A 20,869-nucleotide genomic window follows, 5' to 3' on the forward strand; every position below is an offset into this window, starting at 1 on the left:
ACAGCTCCCAGCTCATGGGGTGACAGGACCACCTCCAGAGGGCTCTCCCTGAGCCAGCCAGTTGTATTCTTAGGAATCCTCTGTCTAAAGCCACTGTGTGACGGATGAGGCCATGACATCCCAAAGCATGAAGTGACTTCCTAGTCACACAGCCTGTGAGACATCCCTCCCACTTTAGACCCGGCCATGGCTCCCGTGTCTTCAGCTCTGTTTCCTGAGGGGTGGTCTCACGGTCACTGGCAGCACGGAGCTGTCCTTTGGGGGAACATGGGTGGACAGTTTTTATTTTTATGTTGTCTACTTTCATGTTAATAGGAAAAAAATAATTAGTATTTATAATAGTAAAATGTTAATGAGAGAACGTTTCCTTTGAACTTGGCCAAAGTTGTAAAGGCACGTGTGATTCTTCAGCATTTGGAAAGAAAACTGTCAAGAGACAGAATCTCAACTCCATGTCTCACCATCAAGGACTTTCCCAGCATGGCCCCACACTTCCCCTCCAGCCCCTTTCCCGCACTTTGCTCCTCAGAAAGCAGGTGTCGTCAGGGCCCCCGATGCCTCCATTCTGGGCCGTCCACAGGTTTGGGGCCACCTGCATGCACCTTCGCACCACCGTGGCTCTCCCCCTGCCCTATGTGCCAATTCTGCTCTTCCAGAAACAGAGTTTCTGCCCAGGCCAGGACCTCTTCCCTGAAGCCCCAGGACAGCGGGCCGCCACCCCAACAGGCACCTGCTTCTCCAAGCCTCTCTCCAGTGTTTGCCAAGCTCCCTGGGCCCCCACCCTCAGAACAGCTCCAGATAGGGACCTGCCGTGTGCCGAGCACACACTGGAAGCCAGGGATATGGAAATGAAGGACACTGATGGGGACAAGGGCCCCCAGGGTGTGGATTCAAAGGCAGGACTGCAGGCACTCGGACCTGAGTCCCTGGGTGCTCCCTGCCCTGACTCTGACCGAACGGACGGGTGATGGCGGCTGAGGGGTCCGCCCTGCCCATCATCACCATGAATGACAGGCAGCTCCTAAACCCGGTGCACTTTCCCACAGGCCTGGTGAGGCCCAGGATAGAAGGTCAGTGATCAGGACCGGAAAGTCACTAAGTGCTCTGCAGTAGCCTTTTTACTGGAAGAGAGCCTCCACTTTTCCCAAAGGAGTTCAGGCAGAGAGAGAAAGGCGCTGGAGTGTTCCCTGCAGGAGAAAACCAACGTGGGGAGGAAGGACTTTGTCCCGTGGGCGCCAGCCCAGGGCTGCTCCTGTCCACTGTCCAGTGACCTCATGGGCCACATGCAGAACAAGAGCTCCACATGACCCTGGGTCGGGGACACAACCAGGGTACGAGTTGTTGTATGGGACATGACCAAGACAGCTGCGGAATTTGAGTATAGGTTTTGTGGATTAAATAATCACATTGTATCCACATCGTATTTCCTGAATTTGATCATGGCTGGGCTACACAAGTGGAAATTCTTGTTTTCAAGAGATAGTAGGAAATATTCAGGGTCAAAAGTCCCCCTGCCCGCGGCTTGCTGGCAAACCGTTGGGCAAGAGCAGTAACGATGTGATGAATGTGGAGAGGCGGGGTAAGCGAATGCGGCAGAATGTTAACAATTGGTGCATCTTTGCAAACACAGTGCAAGACTGAGACTCTTGCAACATCTCTGAGTTTGGAATGTTTTTCTACTCCAATCTGAATGACCACATGATTATACCTGCTTCTGGTCCAAACCCCCAACCCCACGCCACCCCACCCACCACCTTAAAGAGAAGAAAGTGTCAATTCAAAAGGAAGAAATGTGCATGTACCTAGCAGGATTTTTTTTCACAAGTTAAATAAATACATACACAGAATAAACCTTTTCGCTTCCATGACAGTCACCCCCCCACCCCACCCCTACCTCCGCCTTTTTGCTCTTCCCTCTGACCCCTCACCTGCCCTCCCAACCACCCCCATCCCCCAGCTTGTCAGATGCGAAACTCCGGGGCAGCCCCTCTGCTGTGCCCCCACGAGCCCAGGATCGCCCGCAGCAGCATCCCCGGGTGGGAGCCCCGGGCTGGCGCTAGAACCTAGTTTACAGCTACCACATGGGGCTCCCCGTGTTTGCTAATTACGAATCCTCACGCCTTCTCTCCCCGAGGCCCGGGAGCTGCCCGTGTCCTTTCACCTTTACGTCCCCAAAGTTGCCCGATACAGGAGAGGGCCTCGGGGGATTGTTGGGTGCGCACCCGCAGCTGCACCGGGCCGAGCAGCCTTGCTCAGGTTGGCAAGTTTTCTTAAAGCCAAGAATGTATTTATTCACGAGTGTGCCCTGACGTGGCGGGGGCGGGGGGTGCAGGGTGCCTAAGGACTTTTTTCTCTGGTCCCTAAGAGGTGGTCCAGGCTGAAGGTATAAACTGTTCCAAGAAAGCTGGATGTCGGGAACGGACTGCAGGTGGGGCGACCGCGTGAGCTCTCACCGGGAGCCGCAGCTGGCTGGGCTGCTGAAAGGGGCATTTTTGACCTTCCTGTGTTCATTCTTTGCTGTATGAGCGGGTTCTAGTGTGTTGGGGGTCCCCCCGCCCCGCCGCCCAACCTCCACCCTGGAGCACATTCCTCTTGGTCATCTTAGTTTGCTCAGGGAGGGTAAGGCCAGATGTCCCGATGGGCGCTGAAAAGGTTTTTCTGTTAATGGGGCAGTTGGCAAAAAAGAAGAAAAAAAAGGTGGAGGGGGAAGAGAGGAGAGGAACCTGTTTGCTTTGATTCCCGGCTCCACGGGCGATGTTGACTCGGTCTGGGTGGCTGGCCACTGTGAGGGGCGGGACAGGTCTGGGCAAGGAGGCTTGGCAGCGCCAGCCACTCAGGGAGGCCCACTTCCTCCCGAAACTTGAATTTTCCCAGCTGTCTAATGGGATGATGGCCCTGAGTCCCAAGCTTGCTGGGAAGACAGAGCATGCCAGGGGTTAGCCCCCAGTACCCCTTTGCAGGCAGTGTTTTTCAGCTTTGCAGGATGGAAGCAGATGTGTGGGCAGCTCCATTCACTGGATACCTAGGAACCTACTGTGTGTCAGGGCCCAGAGGGCTGTGCTCGGGCATCGGAACTGTGTGGACAGAGCAGAGGGGCAAGTAATGGGTCCGCGCCATCTCTAGTCCGTTGTCCTCATTTACCAAGGGACCTGCTCCCCGCAGGAAGGAGCTCTCCTCTGCCCGCCCAACTTAGCAGAAGCCAGGGCAGTGCCGGAGGTACGTGCCTTTCCTAGACCCAGAGAAATGGTCCCTTTCCGGGGCGCAGGTAAACTGTCCCTTGAGAGACCGGCCTTCCCCAAGGTCTGTTCTCAGCCAGGCTGGCGACCCCAACCCTGAACTGCAACAAGGAACCAGAGGCGGCCGTCTGTGATGAGTGGGAAACTCCTTTTCTCTCCACGGGGAAGGACCGTGGCAGAGGCAGGTTGGGAATATGCGCTCAGGGCTGATTTAGTGAGCACGGCTCACGAAGGCAGCGGGCAGGAGCGAGAGCTTCCCTGAGCGGACACGATGCCGCACGACGAGGACACCGGGGTGAGGAAGGACAACCAGGCTCACCCTTTGCTGAAACGCCTTCTCTCCTCTGGCGGGCCGCGGCCGTCCGTCTCTGAGAAGACGGTGGGAGCCAGCCTTTTCCTGTAGGACACTTGGCTCTATTATGGGAACAGAAGGAAGATGATAAGGAAAACCAAGTGTCACCCAGAAACCCGAAATCGGCTGCTTGCAGACTTCCCCCAGGAGACGGCCCTCAGTGGTCAGACGGAGCTCCCCACCTCCACTGGGCAAATGAAATAGAATTACGAGAAAAACAGAGGACTCAGAGATTTCATTGATTTCAACCGCCCCTGATTCTTCGACTTCTGAGTGCACCAAAGTTCCTTGAATAACTCAGAGAAGATTGTTGAATTATAGTGTTTGCTTGTGATTCAGAAGCAGAAATTTTTCCAAATGTCTTAGCAAGAAACTGACATCTGAGGGGCCATTATGAGTGAGTCAGCGGGTGTGGGCAGACCGTCAGATGAGCTGAGCTCTACGCGCGTGTACTCTGCCCCGCTGTTCTCTTACTGTACAAGAAAGTTCTGGGAGGATGAATAAGTAAGTGCAGGAGCAAAGACCTGGGAAGGTGTTGCTGGTTTTCCCTAAGCAGAGCTGCCCGGCCACACGCAGGTCAGAGCCCCGCCCCCCGGCCACACGCGCAGGTCAGAGCCCCGCCCCCCGGCCACTGTGCTCTGTCCCACCCCCACGACGTGGACCCGCTGGGCTGCTCTCCTCTCCTTCCCAGCCAATGTGTGAATGCTGTGCCCCCCTCTGCGGGGACACCGAGAGTCCACGTCCCAGGCGACAGCATCTCCGGTTTGCCGGAGGAGCGCACGCGCACAAGCTCAAGTACGCACCGCCGCCCGCGCAGGGCTGTGATTCTCGCGGTGATGGGACGCATTAACCTTTTCCACCGCATCTCTGCCATCTCCCAAGGTGTGCGGCTCCTGATAAGCAATGTGCTGTGGCGGGAACAGAGATAAGCAGAGTAATGGTTCACTACCTGGAGCTGAAATCAAACATAAATATATACTTTTTGAAGCCCGGTGTTTGTCCAAGAAACCCCTGTTGTAAAGTCTCAGAAATCCATCTGTTTACCCGACAAATATTGGCTGAGTACTATTTGGGGGCTTGAGGGACCTTGGAGGAGTGGGGGTTTGGGCCTTGCACCCAGGGACACGGTGCAGGACAGAACCACCCCCTTCCAGTTGGCCTTTGCCAAGTTCTCGGTCATCTCACACACACTGCCCCCTCGGGCCTGCTCTTGAGTGAGGCGATGGCTCTTTCCTTCGTGCAGTAGAGTCTAAGTTTTGGGGAGAGAAAGGGCAAGCTCAGATCCCAGGATAACACGGGAGAACCAGAGACAAACACAGGTCATCGGACCCTGGCATTGAGAGGTTCACGCCGAGGAGTCAAGAAGCGGGCTGACCAGACGGGCTCCAGCTGGACGTCCAAGGTGTCCCGACTGCTCAGCTCAGCTCCCTCCTCGCCTCTGGTCTGTAAGTGCATCAGTTGCCCAGCCCCATCTCCCAGGTATGTGGCCGCACTTGTCCACTCTCCTGGACCCTCTGGGAGCATCCCTGCCAGCTCTCCCGTCTGTGACCGCGGGAGCCCCTACAGCATCCCCCCGGCTCACCCGGCCCCCTTCCATTTGTCCCTCCCTGTGGTCACCAGAGGGATCGCATGAAACAAAAATCAGACCTTGTCCACTGCCTCCTGGGGAACGAGCTGTGACCACGATAAAACCAACCCTCTCCGCCCTCTTGCCACAGCGGATGTGTGGTTGTTCAGACTTCTGATAGGAAGACACCTGTCAAGGACACACAGAGGGGCGAAGGAGAGCCAGATGCAGGCCTGCCCTAGGGAGGAAGGGGGAGAGAGGTGGGCAGAATAGGGCAGGCGGTGTGCGAAGTGTGGCCTGGATTGTCAAGCTTCAAGCTGTGGTTCCCTACAGTTGCGAGGTCTGGGAGGGACGTTTAGGGTCCTGTTTGCTCTCCGGTGACTTTCCCTGCCTACCTGCTGGCCAGCCACCTCCGCTGCTGAACCCCCCACCAGCTTCTTCCAGCTGATCATGCTGGAAGCATGGTTACCCTTGTGTGTGTGTTTCAAAGCCTTCACATACATTCTTCCTTTTGTTTGAAAAGTCCAGCACTTTCCATGGCTATGTCCTCATCATTCAATCCCAACCCCTTGGAAATGTATAAGAACTGTCCCTGACACACCTGCACCCCAGTGTCTAGCAGTAACGTCCCCCACAGCTCAGCTGTGGAAAGAGCCCAGTTGTCCCTCAACAGGTGAATGGAGAAAGATGTGGTATATGGGGCGCCTGGGTGGCTCGGTCGGTTGGGCATCTGCCTTCCGCTCAGGTTGTGATCCCAGGGTCCTGGGTTCAAGCACCGCATCGGGCTCGCTGCTCAGTGAGAAGCCTGCTTCTCCCTCTCCCTCTGCCACTCCCCCTGCTTGTGCTCTCTCGCTCTGTCAAGTAAATAAATACAATCTTAAAAAAAGAAAAGAAAAGAAAAGAAAATATGGTGTATACACACACACACAATGGAATACTATGCAGCTGTCCATCAAATGAAATCTTGCCATTTGCAATGACAGGGATGGAACTAGAGGGTGTTACGCCGAGTGAAATAAGTCCATCAGAGAAAGACAATTATCATCTGATCTCTGATAGGAGGAAGATGAGAGACAGGGCGGGGGGTGGTTGTGGGAGGAATGGAGGGAAAAAATGAAACAAGATGGTATTGGGAGGGAGACAAGCCATAAGAGACTCTTAATCTCACGAAAAAAACTGAGGGTTTCTGGGGGCACGGAGGGACGGGGTGCCTGGGTGATGGGCACTGGGGAGAGTGTGTGCTATGGTGAGTGCTGTGACTTGTGTAAGCCTGATGATTCCCAGACCGGTACCCCTGGGGTAAATAATACATTATATGTTAATAATTAAAAAACTAGACTAGAATTAAAAATATCTATAAGTATAAAAAAAGCAACAGGGAAACAGGTGAAATTAGTTTTAAATATGTTATATGTCATTTAACCCAATAAACCCCAAATACGATCTTAATATGTAATAAATTAACAGTAATAGTAAATCAATAATGAAATAATTATGTAAACAAACCAAAAAAACTGTCCCAGACCAAACTCCCCAGAGGGTGGTCTGTCCCTAGCACTGCTCTGTGGGACTTAGCACTGCTGTGTCCCCAGGCCTGGGACAGTGGTCGAGCACAAACTGGGAGCTCGCCCAGTGCCGGGCAACCACCCGACTGGAGAGAGCGAGCGGATCTGACCCGGTGAGTGCCCCAGACCCCTCTGGTCATGGGCCGCTCCTGATGGCCATATGGGACCTGCCCAGCTGTGACTGATGCGTTCTCAAGGTGTGGCTGTGGGTCAGCCCCTCAAGTGTGACCCCAGGGAGCCATGTCTCCTCCCAAGCAGACGTGTGCAGCCGGGAGAGGCTGTGGTGATGACGACGTTCAGGGACAGTGGCAGGAGAGGCTGCATGTGCCCCTCACTACCCCACGGAAAGGCCTCGGCCACAAAGGCGTCTGGGAAGTGACAGGAGCGCGGCTGGAGAGAGGCCGCCACCGGCAAGGAAGCCACGGTGCCCCGCGAAGCCAGACTTGTCAGCGTCCACCAAAACAAACGCGCTATCCAGGATGTGGCCAAACTCAGGAATGTGGAATAATAGGAAATGTGTGCGGCTTGGCGGGTGGGAGCCAGACGACATGGAGGAAAGAGGATTTGGAGGCAGCTCCGCAATAAATGAAAACTCATCCCGTGTTCTTCCTCTTTGGGGTGAGAGAGAGGCCAGCCCTGGTCTGACCGTGGGGTCTGCGACTCTTCACCTCAACGAGGGGGGAGATCACCCTTATTTTTAGAAATGAATAGGCTTTTGTGTTGGGGCGTTGGGTCACACGTTTGCCAGGAGACTTTTTGGGGTGAAGAGAAAAGGACTGACACCTGCCCCCCACAGGCCTCCTGTCCGCGGACCGCAGGTCCCTGGAGCCTGTCTTCCCACCCGTCAAACAGGGTGCGAGCCTCCCGCCTCACCTCCACAGGGTCGTGCCAGGGATCAAACGAGGACAGACATTTCCCAGAGCGGACCGTCTTCCAGAATGTCATCACCTCCGCCTTTAAGCCCCACGAGGGGGCAGGGATGACCCGGTTATATCCAGGAAGATAGACCTTGGGCACCCTTGTGTGTGTGTGTTTCAAAGCCTTCGCATATATTCTTTCTTTTGTTTTAAAAGTCCAGCATTTTCCATGGCTATGGCCCAGAGAGACAACTTTGTCATGGTTTCGGGACAGCCTCTGAGCTCTCGGGCGTCTGCTCGAGGCCGCTCCAGACTCGTCGCTGCTGGCCTAGAGGAGCTGAGAGGGCAGCGCCAGGAGCCAGGCACAGGCCCGGGGGGGCCTCGGAGATGAGCTGGGCTTGGGGCCCTGCCCTGAGCCTCCTCCAGCTGGGGCCAGAGGAGAAGGGTAAGTCATTATCTTCAAAATGCCCTTGGGCTGGGGAGTCTGGTGGTTCTGCTCTGAGGAGAGCAGGGCCTGAAGGTAGACTCCACTGGGGCCTGGGGCAGGGGTTGGAGGCAGCTGATTCAAGCAGGTTCCCTGTCACGTCCTTCCTTCCTCGTGGTCCCCAGGAACCTTGCAAGTTTGTCTATGAGCCCTCACTTGGGCCCCGGGGCCATGCGCGCTGGGCCGCCAGCCCTCCGTGCATCTGAAGGGCCGAAACTTGGGTTGGGTTGTGTCCATGGTCATCCCCTTGATGGAACACTTTTAGGAACCTCTGCTAAAAGGAATCCACCCCCCGTGCCCGTAACCCCCGAAGGGACGCGGCCAGCCTGCTCCGAGAGCGGTCAGCCAGGCCAACAGGCTCCCACAGACCACAGCCAAGTTCAGAGGGAGAAAGAGCCTGTGGTCCTTGGGTCTGGGCCATCACAGGGGCTGTGGACACTGAGTGATCACATCAGACCTCACTTCCTTCTTGCCTTGAAAGTTGTGGTTTTAAAAGTCCGGACTCCCTCCCCCTCCCGGTGCCCTGTTTTCCATCACTTCCTAGGTGTGAGTTGTTTCTGTGTCAGGAAGATCCTGGTAAGCCACCACCGGTGGGCTCCAGAGGTCCCACATATTACCAGTCTGAGAACCTCCCTGCCTCCCCGTCACCTGCCTGTTAAAGGGTTGAATGCTTCCTGACCTGCTTACCTGCAATGTCGTGATTTATAAGAAATATTTATTTGGTCATTCAGATGACCACAATATATTTCTCATACATATTTGGTGTTTGTCCACAGTTTATGGCTCGCAAGTCCCTAAGCCCTTGGAGTTTTGAAAGTGGTTAAGGGCGATCAAGATGGGGAGATGGGGTTTGGGTGTTTTATTGGTTGGTTGGTTGGTTGGTTGGTGGTTTTTTTTGTTTTGTTTTGTTTTTTGTTTTTAAAGATTTTATGTATTTATTTGACAGAGAGAGAGGCACAGCGAGAGAGGGAACACAAGCAGGGGGAGTGGGAGAGGGAGAAGCAGGCTTCCCGCAGAGCAGGGAGCCCGATGCTGGGCTCGATCGCTGGATCCCAGGACCATGACCTGAGCCGAAGGCAGCCGCTCAATGACTGAGCCGCCCAGGGGCCTCTGTTTGCTTTGTTCTTGAGCAGGCTCCACGTCCAGCCTGGAGCCCAGTGGGGCTTGAACTCATGACCCTGAGATTAAGCCCTGAGCTCAGATAGAGAGTCTGAGGCTCAACACACAGAGCCCCCAGGGTGCCCCCAATTGTCTTTTGTCATATTGATAGAAGCTACTTTGTACCCTACCCGAGACAGGCGCTGGTAACCCAGAGGGCCCACTGTGTAGTTAGTGGGTTACAGTTTCTGATCCCTTTAACCCCCCAACCTCCTCTGAGGAGGGGAGGGGCCCCCAGAGAGGGCCTCGAGGCCCCACACCCCTCCCCCCTTCCTCGCCTTAGTGCAGCGGCTGTTGATTCTTCTCCTTCCTACTCCGGTAAGAGTGAGTATCTCCCTGAGTTCTGTGAGCCGCTCTGGCAAATTAGCTGAATTTGGAGGGGGTCTTTGGAACCCCCAGCCTGTAATAGATTGGTCACAGGTGACAACCTGGGGCTCACAACCGGCCTCTGATGTGGGGGCAGTCTTGCAGGATGGCGCTGAGGGTCTGGAGCCGGACCGTCAGGACTGCGCTGAAATCTCTGCCCGCCAGCTAGTATCTGAGAATTGCTGGGTATTCGGGGGCGAGGGGAGGAGACCCACGTCTCATGCTGGCACTGGGTCAGGGAACCTTTAAAGACCACCCCTCTGTCTGACCCCAGGCGCAGCGGCCTAGGGATCCGTCAAGCCCAGCAAAGAATCTGCAGGGCCCGGAGCAGGCTGAGAATGTGGGCCTGAGCCTGGGGCCTACTGAGCGCAGGGCTGGGGGTGGGGGGCGCCCAAGGCATCTTCAGAACAGCCAGTCCTCCCAGTGGCTGTGTGAGTTGTGTCCGGAGTCGGGGGCAAGAATTTCTGTCCCCATTCAAAGGCAAATGGGACGTCCTAATGCAGGGGAAGGGGACAGGGGTCCGGCACTGGAGAGACGACAGGTGTCTGGTCACTAGAGAGAAGAGCAGGTGTCTGGTCACTAGACGTCTCTCCTGCCCCACAGATGGGTCGTTCAGATCAAGCTGATCTCTGCTAATAACCCTCATTCTGAGAAAGACCTGACTTAGCTCCTTCTGTGGAGCTGGGGGAGGGGCAAAAGTCTCTCTTGAGCCCGCAGGGTGTCAACTGCCTTCAGCTCTGAATGCTCTTCATGCCAGAGCGGCCATCAGGTGACCCGCCCTCCGCCCCTGCGGTGGAAAAACTTGTAAGTCAGCACATTTCCCCCCAATATTAGGGATGTGGCCTCGGACCTCACAGCCCAGCCATTGCAGGGGAAGTGCTGAGTGAGCCCTCCCATCCCTCCGTTTGCCTTGTTGGCCTTTGCACCGTCTGGACCGTGACAGTCTGGGGGTCCAGGAGGCTCCGCAACAATATGTCACCCGTGGTGTTGTCACCACTCTGTTCTTAAGCAATGATGGGCTTTTAGCTTCTTCTTCAGTGGGGACCAGAAGTCCCCCTTTCAGGGAGACAACCCCCGCCCCCCGGGGACATGAGAGGGTCAGCCATGGCTTCCTTCCCCACGTGGGTGACCTGACTCACCTTAGCTGACATGATGCGGAAGGGGAAGTCTGCTCACATGTCTCACACCCAGAGCAGAGCAAACGACTCTGAGGCCAGGCCCAGGGCACCTGATGGGACAAACCCACCTCTGCTGGCCTGGCTTTAGTGCCCCCCCCACTCCACCCCCGCCCCCCACGCCCAGTTCAAACTTGAGTGTTTCCTTGGCCCTTCAGGAGCAGGACTACATTTCTGGACTGGTAAAGCGGGGCCGGGTCTTTGCCAGACCGGCCTCTCAGCACTGCTGGGGTCCCGGGGCCTTCTCAGCCCTCCCGAGGCTGCTCCTGGGAATGGCAGGGAGCCCATGGGCCTTTCCATTCCGGATTGCCAGCTTGGCGCAGGCAGAGGAGGGGCCGCAGGAAGGCGCAAATGCCCACTCACTCAGTGGAGAGCCAAGCAAGGTCATTTGAGGACCCGACACTGGTGAGGCCCCTGGAACCCAATGCCTGGGCCTTGCCTTCCAGGAGGAAGGAGGCTGTGTCCGACCTGCTCGGGTGACTGCCCCGCAGGAGGAGCAAGAGGGAGGGAGGGAGACACTGTCAAGTCATAAGACCGAGGCCTGGGGGACCCACTTCTGCTTTTGGTTCCCCTTTTGCCCATGACGTGTTCTGTTAGTGGGAAAGCTTTTCAAGCATCTTTGGGGGTTGGAATGTAGAAACAATGATTTATCAGCCATGAAGTCCTCCCCGAGTGACCTTTTCTAGACGGGTCCCCCTTCCCGCGCTGCGGCGGGTGAGCCCCCTCCAGGAAGCGCCTGGGCCTTGGGGAAATGGGGCCCAGAAAGCCAGGCCGGCCGGAGACCTCCAGGGCGCGGCGGCCGGCCCGCAGGTGCACGGCGCGGGCGGCGGGCGGGGTCAGGGTCACGGCCGGCGGCCGGCCCCGCCCCGGGGGTGGGTCACCGGGCGCGGCCACCTTAAGGCCCGGGCGGGGCGGGGCGGGCGCAGCGCGAGGCCGGCGGGCGGGGAGCCATGGCGCCGTCCGGGCCGCTGCTGCTGGTGCTGCTCGTGCCGCTGGCCGCCGCGCGGGCCGGGCCCTACTTCCGCCCAGGCCGGGGCTGCCGCCTGCCCCTGCGGGGGGACCAGCTGTCGGGGCTGGGGCGCAGGTGGGCTGCGGGCGGGCCGGCCCCACGGGGGGCTCCTGGGGGCCGTGCCTCCTCCCCGGGGCTGCAGGAGCCTGGCGCTCTGCCTCCCTTGACCTTTGAGGGTCAAATCGGGCCGCCGTGTTGGGGGGCACTCTCTCTCTTTACGTTCGCGGGGTTGGACCAGCCTGGCCTGGGGCCTTTGGGGCGTTGCTGGGGGAGCAGTGTGGTTCCTGCATTTGGGGGTGCCCTGCCTCCTTCACGTCCTGGGGGGGTCTCCCGTGGAGCTGGGCTCTCCTGGTGATTCCCGCGCGCCCTCATCTTGGGGGAAGGGAGCGGGCACTGATGGTGTTGGTGCTGATCTCTTCCCAGGACCTACCCCCGGCCGCACGAGTACCTGTCCCCATCTGACCTGCCCAAGAGCTGGGACTGGCGCAACGTGAACGGGGTCAACTACGCCAGTGCCACCAGGAACCAGCATATCCCCCAGTACTGTGGCTCCTGCTGGGCCCACGGCAGCACCAGCGCCATGGCGGGTAGGCTGGGGTCCGCAGCCCCTCCTGACTGTGGGCGGCCCAGGCCGGTCCGGATGGCCTCCTGGGCAGCACAGGAGGCCACCGCGGCTGTGATTCTGTGCGGGGACTGGGCATGCGGTGGGAGGTGTCTGAGCCGCTCAGGCCTCCGGGAGCTGGGGAGCTGACCTGTGCCCCCTGCCGCTCCTCCCCAGGCAGGGAAGGCCAGAGTGACTGATACAAGCAGGATCGTGTTTCCATCACACAGGGTGGGCCTGCTTGGGACCTGAAGCCTGGTGATAATGTGGCTCGTGGGTGCCTTTTCTGTCCCCAGAGCTTGTGACCCCACCCACCCCCCACATTTGGGATCAAAACAGAAATCCAGACTCACTCACCACCCTGCCAGGGATGCGCTCAAGGAAGTGAAACTGCTTTCCAGCAGCACTTAATATGTGAGCTGCAGGCCCGTCCTGGGCGTGGGATCCTGAGCAAGGCTGGCTGGTTTTCTCATCTGGCCCTGAGCTGGCTGGCCACAGTGAGGGGAGGCCTTGGGACAGGAGGGAGGAGTGGACGTCACCCAGCCTCGGGCCTTCGATCAGCCCCAAACTGGCCTGGTAGCGTGTGGGAGGGGCTCTGCCATCTCCAGTGGCCACCCAGGGGTCCCGGAGCCTGCAGTGGCACTGGCTGTGCAGTGCAGAAGGGACAGTCTGGGAATCTGGCCCCAGGAGGGCAGGGGCCCACTGCCTCCTCCCTGGTGGGTAGCTCACTGGGCAGGCCTGGTGTCGTCACGTGAAGTGGGTTAAGAACAGGGTGTCTCCGCAGAAGCCTCTGAGCTGCCCTGTGACTGTTCCCATTTTGCAGACGAGGGAGCTGAGTTCCCTGGCCAGGGGGTCAGGAGACTTGGCCACGATGGGAGGTATAACCCAGGAGGCTGGACTTTGGGTCAGGACCTCTTTTGGACTGTCTTTAGGTTGAGCAGAGGGTGGGGTCTGGACCCCAGGAGTGGCCAGCTGTAGCCCAGTGGGGTCTCCCCTTGGGGACTGGTAAGCAGACCCCAGGGAGCTGGGGCATACTTCTGACCCTTCAGGAAGGAGGAGGAAGGGGGGCAGAAAGACTGAGGCCCCCGTTTTATGGTGTGAGAGCCCTTGAGGGAGGCTGGGAGGCCGGCTGCCTGAGATGCAGATGGACCGGGGTCCCTGAAGGGTGTGGAGTCAGAGGCTGAACCACCGGAGCCGCTGGGAGACCTCGGGCCCTGCGGGCTGACGGGGTGTGGGCAAGCCTTGAGGCAGAGGGTCAGGGCACAGGCTGGGCCAGGCCTGGCGCTCACAGTGAGGAACTGAAGGAGGGCCTTTGTGGCCACCCTAAGGGTGAGGGATGGAGGCAAAGGCCGAGAAGGTCACGAGGGCGGGCCCGGACCTGGTCCCTTTCTGGATGGTCAGCCTCCCGCGTTTCTGGAATGGACTCTCTTGGGCAGACAACTGCTTCTCTCCTCTTTCTCCTCGAACCTCTAACTTTCTCCCCTGGGAGTGCGCCCTGCTTCCTCTTTCCCTGAGAAGAAAGACACCCCCGAGAGGGGACTTCCACAGGCAGTGGCCCAGCTGCCACCTGACGCAGCTGCCAGCCCGCCTTCCGTCCTGTCCCCGGGTGTCCGGCACCCAAACCCCTGGCCCCATGCCCCGTGCTGGGCCCCGGGCGTCGCTGTGAACAAGTGTGCAGGGGGCTTCGAGCCTGTGACCCTCCAGCTGCTGCCCTCCCCCCGGTCTGGGCTCCTGGGAGGGTGTCTGCAGCCCCTTCTTCCCTCCTTGAGCCCACTCCAGCCTTGCTCCCCCTCCCACTCTGCGGGCACCATCCCACCAAGATCATCTGCGGGGGCCGCCCCGCGGACGGGGCAGTGGTCCCCCGCAGGCCTCGGCCTCAGCACCTGTGCGCCATCGTCCGTCTGTGACGCGCTTTCTCGGCCCTTTCTCCCCACACCGCGGTTTCCGCCCGCCTCCGCGCTGTCTCCCCATCGCTGTGCCCATTCCTCACCCTCCTAGTGGTACTTCCGCGCATCGGGGCCCCCTGGACTTGGTCTCCAGGGGCACCTCGCCTTTACACCAGCTGCCCTCTCTCCCTCTGCTCGGACACCTGACTCCTCAAACCCCAGGCTTTTCGCGCTCGCTGGGTTCAGCAAGTCAGCACCCCAGCCTTCCCAGGACCCACACAGAAGCCTCGCCTTGGCCCCGAGACAATCCTGGGCCAGACCAGGTCAGCTGTACCTTCCAAGTGTGTTCGGCAGCCCCGTCGCTGCACCCCCGCTCTGGAGCCCTGGCTCCCGCACCTGGCCCCGCCTGCCTGCTCCGCTCGCTCCCTCGCCCCGCACTGTCCCCTCCGCTGGACACAGCCTCTGAACCCCAGGTCGGAGTGCGCTGCTGTTCCGCTTGGAACCCTCTGAGATTTCGGGCAGGTAAAACCCAGAACTCTCACCTGCCCTACGAGAGCCCCCGTAAGCTGGCCCCTATCCAGTGTTGGGACCCTGAGCCTCGAGGCTCTGACGGTCTCACTGGGCGCCGGGTGCCGGCGTGGGGAACGGCCTCGTGCGTGGCAGAGTGAAGCGGAACGGGACGGGTGCCGAGGGGCTTCCCTTGTGTTCAGGCCACGTAAGGAGCGTATTAGACCCCCGGTGACTGGGTCGGGCAGGGATTGGTACGTGATTCAGGCACGGACAGTGAGGCCAGCACAGGGTGGGGAGTGGGCTCCCCGGAGGCATGGGGCATCCGACGGCAGATGCGCCCCGGGAGCCCAGGGCAGGACGTTCTTCCGGGGGATGGAGTGACCCCACTGCCCTCCGCGGCTGGGGGGGAGGGGTGGGCGGAGGAGCCCTGGTTGGGGAAGCAGGGGTCAGCACTGGCAGCTTCATGGGAGGAGAGGGGAGGCCAGCGAGGTGGGCCTGGGCCTCAGGCAGAACGGGGCTGGGAACCGAGAGCCGGAGGGCTGTCGGGAGCCTCACTACGCAGCGGACAACTCCCGTGTCGGGACGGGGGTGCATGTGGGAGGTGCAGAGGCTCTTTGCTGCTGTTTCGAGGCAGCAGGTCCGCATGTGTGTGCAGGTGCTCATGTGGGAGAGAGAGACCTGGGTCCACATGGGCCTAGGTTTGGGGGCAGGATCAGGCCACTTGTCGTCCCAGAAAGTGGGGTGGGGACCCAGAAAGCCCATTGGCCGGCAGAGAGAGGAGGGGCTTGTCTTTGAGTTTTCCAGTGAAGTTTGGGGGTGAGGGGCTGGGCGAGGTGAGAGGGGTCACTGTGGGCCCCTGAGAGAGCCAGGCAGCAGGGGCCTGCGGTCAGCGTGTCAGCAAGCATCTCCCAGGATGGGGGGACCCCCCTGCGTGGCCACAGCGTGTAAGGAGACCCGGACCAGGGGAGGTGAAACGTTTGGAGACGGCTGTGGGAGAGGGGGCTGGTGCCAGGCCTTGCGCGGAGTAGGGGGTGAGCGTGGAGACCCTCCCTTGGGGAAGCTGCCACGGAAGGGACCTCCGGGGGAGGGAGTGAGCAGCCAGGGCCATTTGTGCCCTCAGTGGGGCCACTGATATGTAGTGAGCACCTGCTGTAGGCACGGGAGCTGCGGCTGAGACCGAGCGCCGCAGGAGATGAACACGGGGAACTCGGGGGCGGGGGTTAGCAGGTGACACGGTGTCAGCACAGCTGGGGAGGGCCTGAGTGGGGTGGGGGGTGGGGGGCGCGGAGGCTGGCGACCTGCAGCCAGCAAAGCTGTGTCTGCAGGAAGGGACTTTCTAGGCCAAGGAGTGGCCAGGAGACCGGGAGGAAGGTGCGGCGGGTGGCAGGGGCCTTGCTGGGGTTGCTGGGATGTTCCCGAAGGCCGGGCCGGGTGTGCGGGGGGGTGCTGGTCAGAGAAGCAGGAGTGGAGCCACAGGAGCACCGGCGTCTGGAGCACCCCCACCAGGACGTGGGTGAGTTGGGGGGTGCTGGGGAGCTGCTGCTGGTGTGGGGAGCGTCCCAGGAGCCAGGACCGTCCTGTTCCTGGCTTGGTCTTTGGACCTGCAGCTCTCGTCCTGCTGGCCCTTCTGCAGGTGCTTCCTGGGCACGTGCAGCTGGACAGACAGACCCAGCCCTGCCCTCGTGGCAGCCAGGCAGGCAGGGTAGGCAGACATACCTGTGCCTGGAGTGGCCGGGGAGGCCCCTGGAGCGCCGGGACTCCTGAGCCTGGGTTGGAGCCCCAGGCGGGCGGGCGGGCGGGCTGACCAGGCGCGGTTGCTGCCCTTGCAGACCGGATCAACATCAAGAGAAAGGGGGCGTGGCCCTCCACCCTGCTGTCCGTGCAGCACGTCCTCGACTGCGCCAACGCGGGCTCCTGTGAGGGGGGCAACGACCTGCCCGTGTGGAGGTACGCCCACGAGCACGGCATCCCGGACGAGACCTGCAACAACTACCAGGCTAAGGACCAGGGTAGGCCCTGCCCGTCCTCCTCCCGGGGAGAGTGGGGCTGGGGGTGGGGGGAGGGCCGGATAGAGGTGGGAGCCGCCCGCCCCTAGTGGGGCCAGGAGAGCAGGCAGGTGCGGAGCCTGCAGTCCTTGTTGGGAATCCGGCCGAAGACTTGGAGCGGATGTCTCCAGTCTTGTGCCCCCGGGACCAGCACCGGCCATGCTGGCGTTTCGGTGGTTTTCCAAAATGGACCCTTGTCAAGGCAAGAGTGCGTTTTCTAGGAGTGGGTGAGGACGGCGGGCCAGCACCTAGGTAGATGGAAGCCCACGGGCGCGGCTGGAACCCAGGATCGGCCTGCCGCCCTGGCCCGGACTGTGCGCGTGTGGGTGCACTTGGAGTGGAGGGTTCTGTGTGGGCCAGCAGAGCCCTGGCCTGGAGTCTTGGGAGTTGGCACTTGGGAGTAGCCTCTCCCCTTGGAAACCAAAGGAAAGAAAGTCCAAACCCCAAACCCATAATTGGCAGTTTGAAGTCACCTGTCCCTGTCTGAATGCCCTCCTGGCCAGAGCGGAGAGCTGGGGTGAGCCCCGTGGGCCGTCGAGAGCAATGTTGGAGGAACCGGGAGCTTGGGGGGCTCTTCACCCCCACTCTCTCCTTCTACAAAAGGCTGAGCTCCAACAGCCCCCTGTGCCCTCTCAGTGCCCGAGCAGACTCTGGGCACCATCACACACCCACGGGGTGCCCCCGCCTTGCCTCTAGACCCATACTGGCCAGCCAGAAGGAATTCCCCCAGACTGGTTGGGTGAGTCTTGTTGAAGTGGTAAACACAGTGGGGGTCAGAGAAGCAAGGAGAGGCCAGATGAAGGGGAGGATTCTCTGCAGAATTGGTAATCAGGTGGTCCCCGGGGCCATGCCTTGACCTGCACCAGTCTCGTCTGGCTTAGAACCCCTGGAACCCATGCGACAGGACCAGGTGCGGCTGAGCAAATGGCTGTTGGCAATACACGGTCTTGCCTCCGTATCAGTACATGTGGCCACAAAGCCATCCCTTTCCCGTTGTATTGGGCACAAGGCATTTGGTGTCCCAGGGACAAATAAAACCAGCAGCTTCGTCCTCAAGGAGTCTGATGCCCTGGGGGTGAACTCTGGACAGATGGGAAATTGTAACAAGTCAGTACCCCAAGAGGGGTAAAAAGGCAGCATGGGGGAGGTCGGGCCTGGAAGGGTGCAGGGGATGGTGTGGTCTTACAGAACTAAGAGCCTCCCCCCCTTTTTTTCTTAAAGATTTTATTTATTTATTTGACAGAGAGAGAGCACAAGTAGGCAGAGAGGCAGACTGAGGGAGAGGGAGAAGCAGGCTCTTGCTGAGCAGAGAGCCTGAGGCGGGGCTCGATCCGAGAACCAAGATCATGACCTGAGCCAAAGGCAGCCGCTTAACTGACTGAGCCACCCGGGCACCCCCGCCCTTTTTAGCCTAATTCTTAATACCTCCCCACATTAAAAAAAGAAAAAGAAAAATGCTTATTTTTTTTCTCCAGATGTATTGGCCTGTTCACTAGGCAGCAATACCATTAGCTTCTTGAAAGCTAGTAATTACACTCTTTTCAGCTATGGAGTTTTGTGAAAAGACCCGTTCTTGGCCTTTAAAGGAAAAGAAAGGAGGCTAACTTTTGAGTGCCTACTAGGTGCCCGTTGCTGTGTGTCTGTCTTTCCTGCGGGGGGAAGGGCTCTTCACAACCGTCTCACAGCCGGACGGAGCGCCCTTTGGCAGTCCCCGATGGCGAGATGATTGCTGTTATTGGTGACATCGACGGGGACGCCTGGGTGGCTCAGTTGGTTAAGCAGCTGCCTTCGGCTCGGGTCGTGATCCCGGGGTCCTGGGATAAAGGTCCCACGTCGGACTCCTTGCTCAGAGGGGAGCCTGCTTCTCTCTCTGCCTCTGCCTGCTTCTGCTCTGACAAATAAGTAAAACCTTAAAAAAAAGAAATGGGCCAAGTGGAGAGAGGGTTGGGACGTGGGTCTTTGTGACAGTGGCCTCATGCGGACTTTGCCTGCTGTCCCCCCAGAATGCAACAAGTTCAACCAGTGTGGAACATGCACGGAATTCAAGGAGTGCCACTACATCCAGAACTACACGCTCTGGAAAGTAGGTGACTACGGCTCCCTCTCCGGCAGGGAGAAGATGATGGCGGAAATCTATGCCAACGGCCCCATCAGGTAAAGGGCGGGGGGGCGGGGGGCTGCGGTCGGGTCCCTGAGGCCCCTTTCCTGGCGCGGCTTCACTGTCTGCAGGAAAGCTGACGCTCATGGGACGGTAGCAAGGGTGGCGCACTCACGCACGCACATGCACGAGGGAAGGACAGCATGAGTTCAGGCAGGATGGTCCCCACGCACGGTCCCAGGCGGCCCCCCAACACTGTCAGTCAGGGGCTAAGTTCTCCCCACCAAGGTGCTAACCCTTCAACGCCTCGCGCTCAGCTGCGGTATCATGGCCACGGAGAAGATGGTGAACTACACGGGAGGCATCTACGCGGAGTACCAGGATCAGGCCTACATAAACCACGTCATTTCTGTGGTCGGCTGGGGCGTCAGCGACGGCACGGAGTACTGGGTTGTCCGGAATTCGTGGGGGGAACCGTGGGTAAGATTGCGCTGATACCTGCCTCCCACCAATCCCCAGCTTCTACTGGCTTTCCAGTCGAGAACCATGGCCCCAAGCAGAGGGGCTGCTCACGCCGGCCCAGGGGCAGTGCTGGTGGCCTCGGGGGCTGAAGGTCTCGGTGTGTGCAGCCGTCGGGTGCCCGTGGCTCCTCCCTGTGCCCCCCGCTGCCCCCCACCCCGTGGCTACCAACAGTGTCTGCAGACACTGCCGAGTGTCTCCTGGGGGCCCCCGCCCTGGCTGCGGAGTGGCTATTCTGGAACTTTCAGTTCTGCTCCAATGTTGCTTTGCAGCTGTCTCATCCTTTCTGCTGTCCGTCTCGGCTCTCCTAACTAACAGTGTTGAGTTTTTTCAGAAATACTTTTGCGTTGGGTCGCAAGTCTGGGGGAGATCAATTAATTGCCAGAATATTCATTTCTAGGACTCAGTGTTAACTATTAATGGCTTGAGACACAGAAATTCATTACTCTGAAGTGGGGGAGAGTGATTAATGTCAAAGTGGCGAAACGGCCGTATTCCTGATGAGGACTGGACACGGGATGTTAGCAGGTCGTCGAGTCAGCTGGCCCCAAGAGTCCGCGTTCTGGCTGCACTCACTTGCTTCTGGCTTAGAGGGCTAGGCACCCTTTTACTTTACCAAGTAAAAGTATTCCACAGGAGGTATTTCTGAGTCGGGGACCCGCGCAGGGACAGGAGCAGCTGAGCAGGCGTCAAGCCTGAGGCTGTGAGGGCGGAGGGTCTGCGTGCGCGTGCACGGCAGGAGCCGCGGGGGCCGGGGGTGGGCAGCTAACACGTGATCCTCTTCCCACAGGGGGAACACGGCTGGATGAGGATTGTGACCAGCACCTATAAAGACGGGCAGGGCGCCAGTTACAACCTCGCTGTCGAGGACTCCTGTACGTTTGGGGACCCCATCGTTTAAGCGACAGGTCTCCCCAGAAGAGCAGTGTTATCGTGAACCATAATCAGGGGGTCCTATCGCTCTGGGCACTGCGTGGGTTCCACCACGGTCTGAAGGGACTAGGGACTGGCATCAAACGTGTCTGACGGCTGGTCGCAGCCCTGTGCGCCGAGAAGGGAGAAGGGGCGCCTGTCGGCACACAGCCTGCCGCGGCGCTGGCCGGGAGCGCACTCCTGGGGAAGAGTCCGCAATGGGAGGCTGAGAGCCCCATGCCGGCCGCTGCCCGGACCCAGAGTGTCTGCCTGGCCACGGTGTGATCCGCAAGGCCGTAACGATGTGACTGCCAAGCTCCTCTGTCCCTGATTTGGTGTTTCCTGTCTGGCAGCTGTGGTCCATGATGTGGTGTGGAAGCGCAGGCTTCTCACCAGCTCTTACGTTGCCTTGGAATCAGTGCTGGGGGCGGAGGGCAAAGACAGCCATGTGAGATTGCCCAAGTGATGAATAAAGTACGTGACCCCACAGAGGGGAGCCTGAGTGTGCCTTATTTACACACAAGAGTCA

At 59.2% G+C, this 20,869-nt stretch overlaps 1 protein-coding gene across 1 annotated transcript; it reads left to right on the forward strand.

Annotated features, from left to right (window-relative positions):
• Positions 1 to 11,676: 11,676 nt before the first annotated feature.
• On the forward strand, positions 11,677 to 20,829 carry CTSZ (cathepsin Z). The gene is made up of 6 exons (XM_032350197.1): positions 11,677 to 11,844; positions 12,193 to 12,356; positions 16,596 to 16,775; positions 18,815 to 18,965; positions 19,227 to 19,389; positions 20,219 to 20,829. Exons 1-6 carry the CDS (start codon positions 11,711 to 11,713, stop codon positions 20,327 to 20,329), a joined length of 903 nt encoding a protein of 300 aa, XP_032206088.1. The 5' UTR covers positions 11,677 to 11,710; the 3' UTR covers positions 20,330 to 20,829.
• The last annotated feature ends 40 nt before the right edge of the window (positions 20,830 to 20,869 follow it).

The sequence above is a fragment of the Mustela erminea genome, chromosome 7, assembly GCF_009829155.1.
Source record: "Mustela erminea isolate mMusErm1 chromosome 7, mMusErm1.Pri, whole genome shotgun sequence".
NCBI classification, from domain to species: domain Eukaryota; kingdom Metazoa; phylum Chordata; class Mammalia; order Carnivora; family Mustelidae; genus Mustela; species Mustela erminea.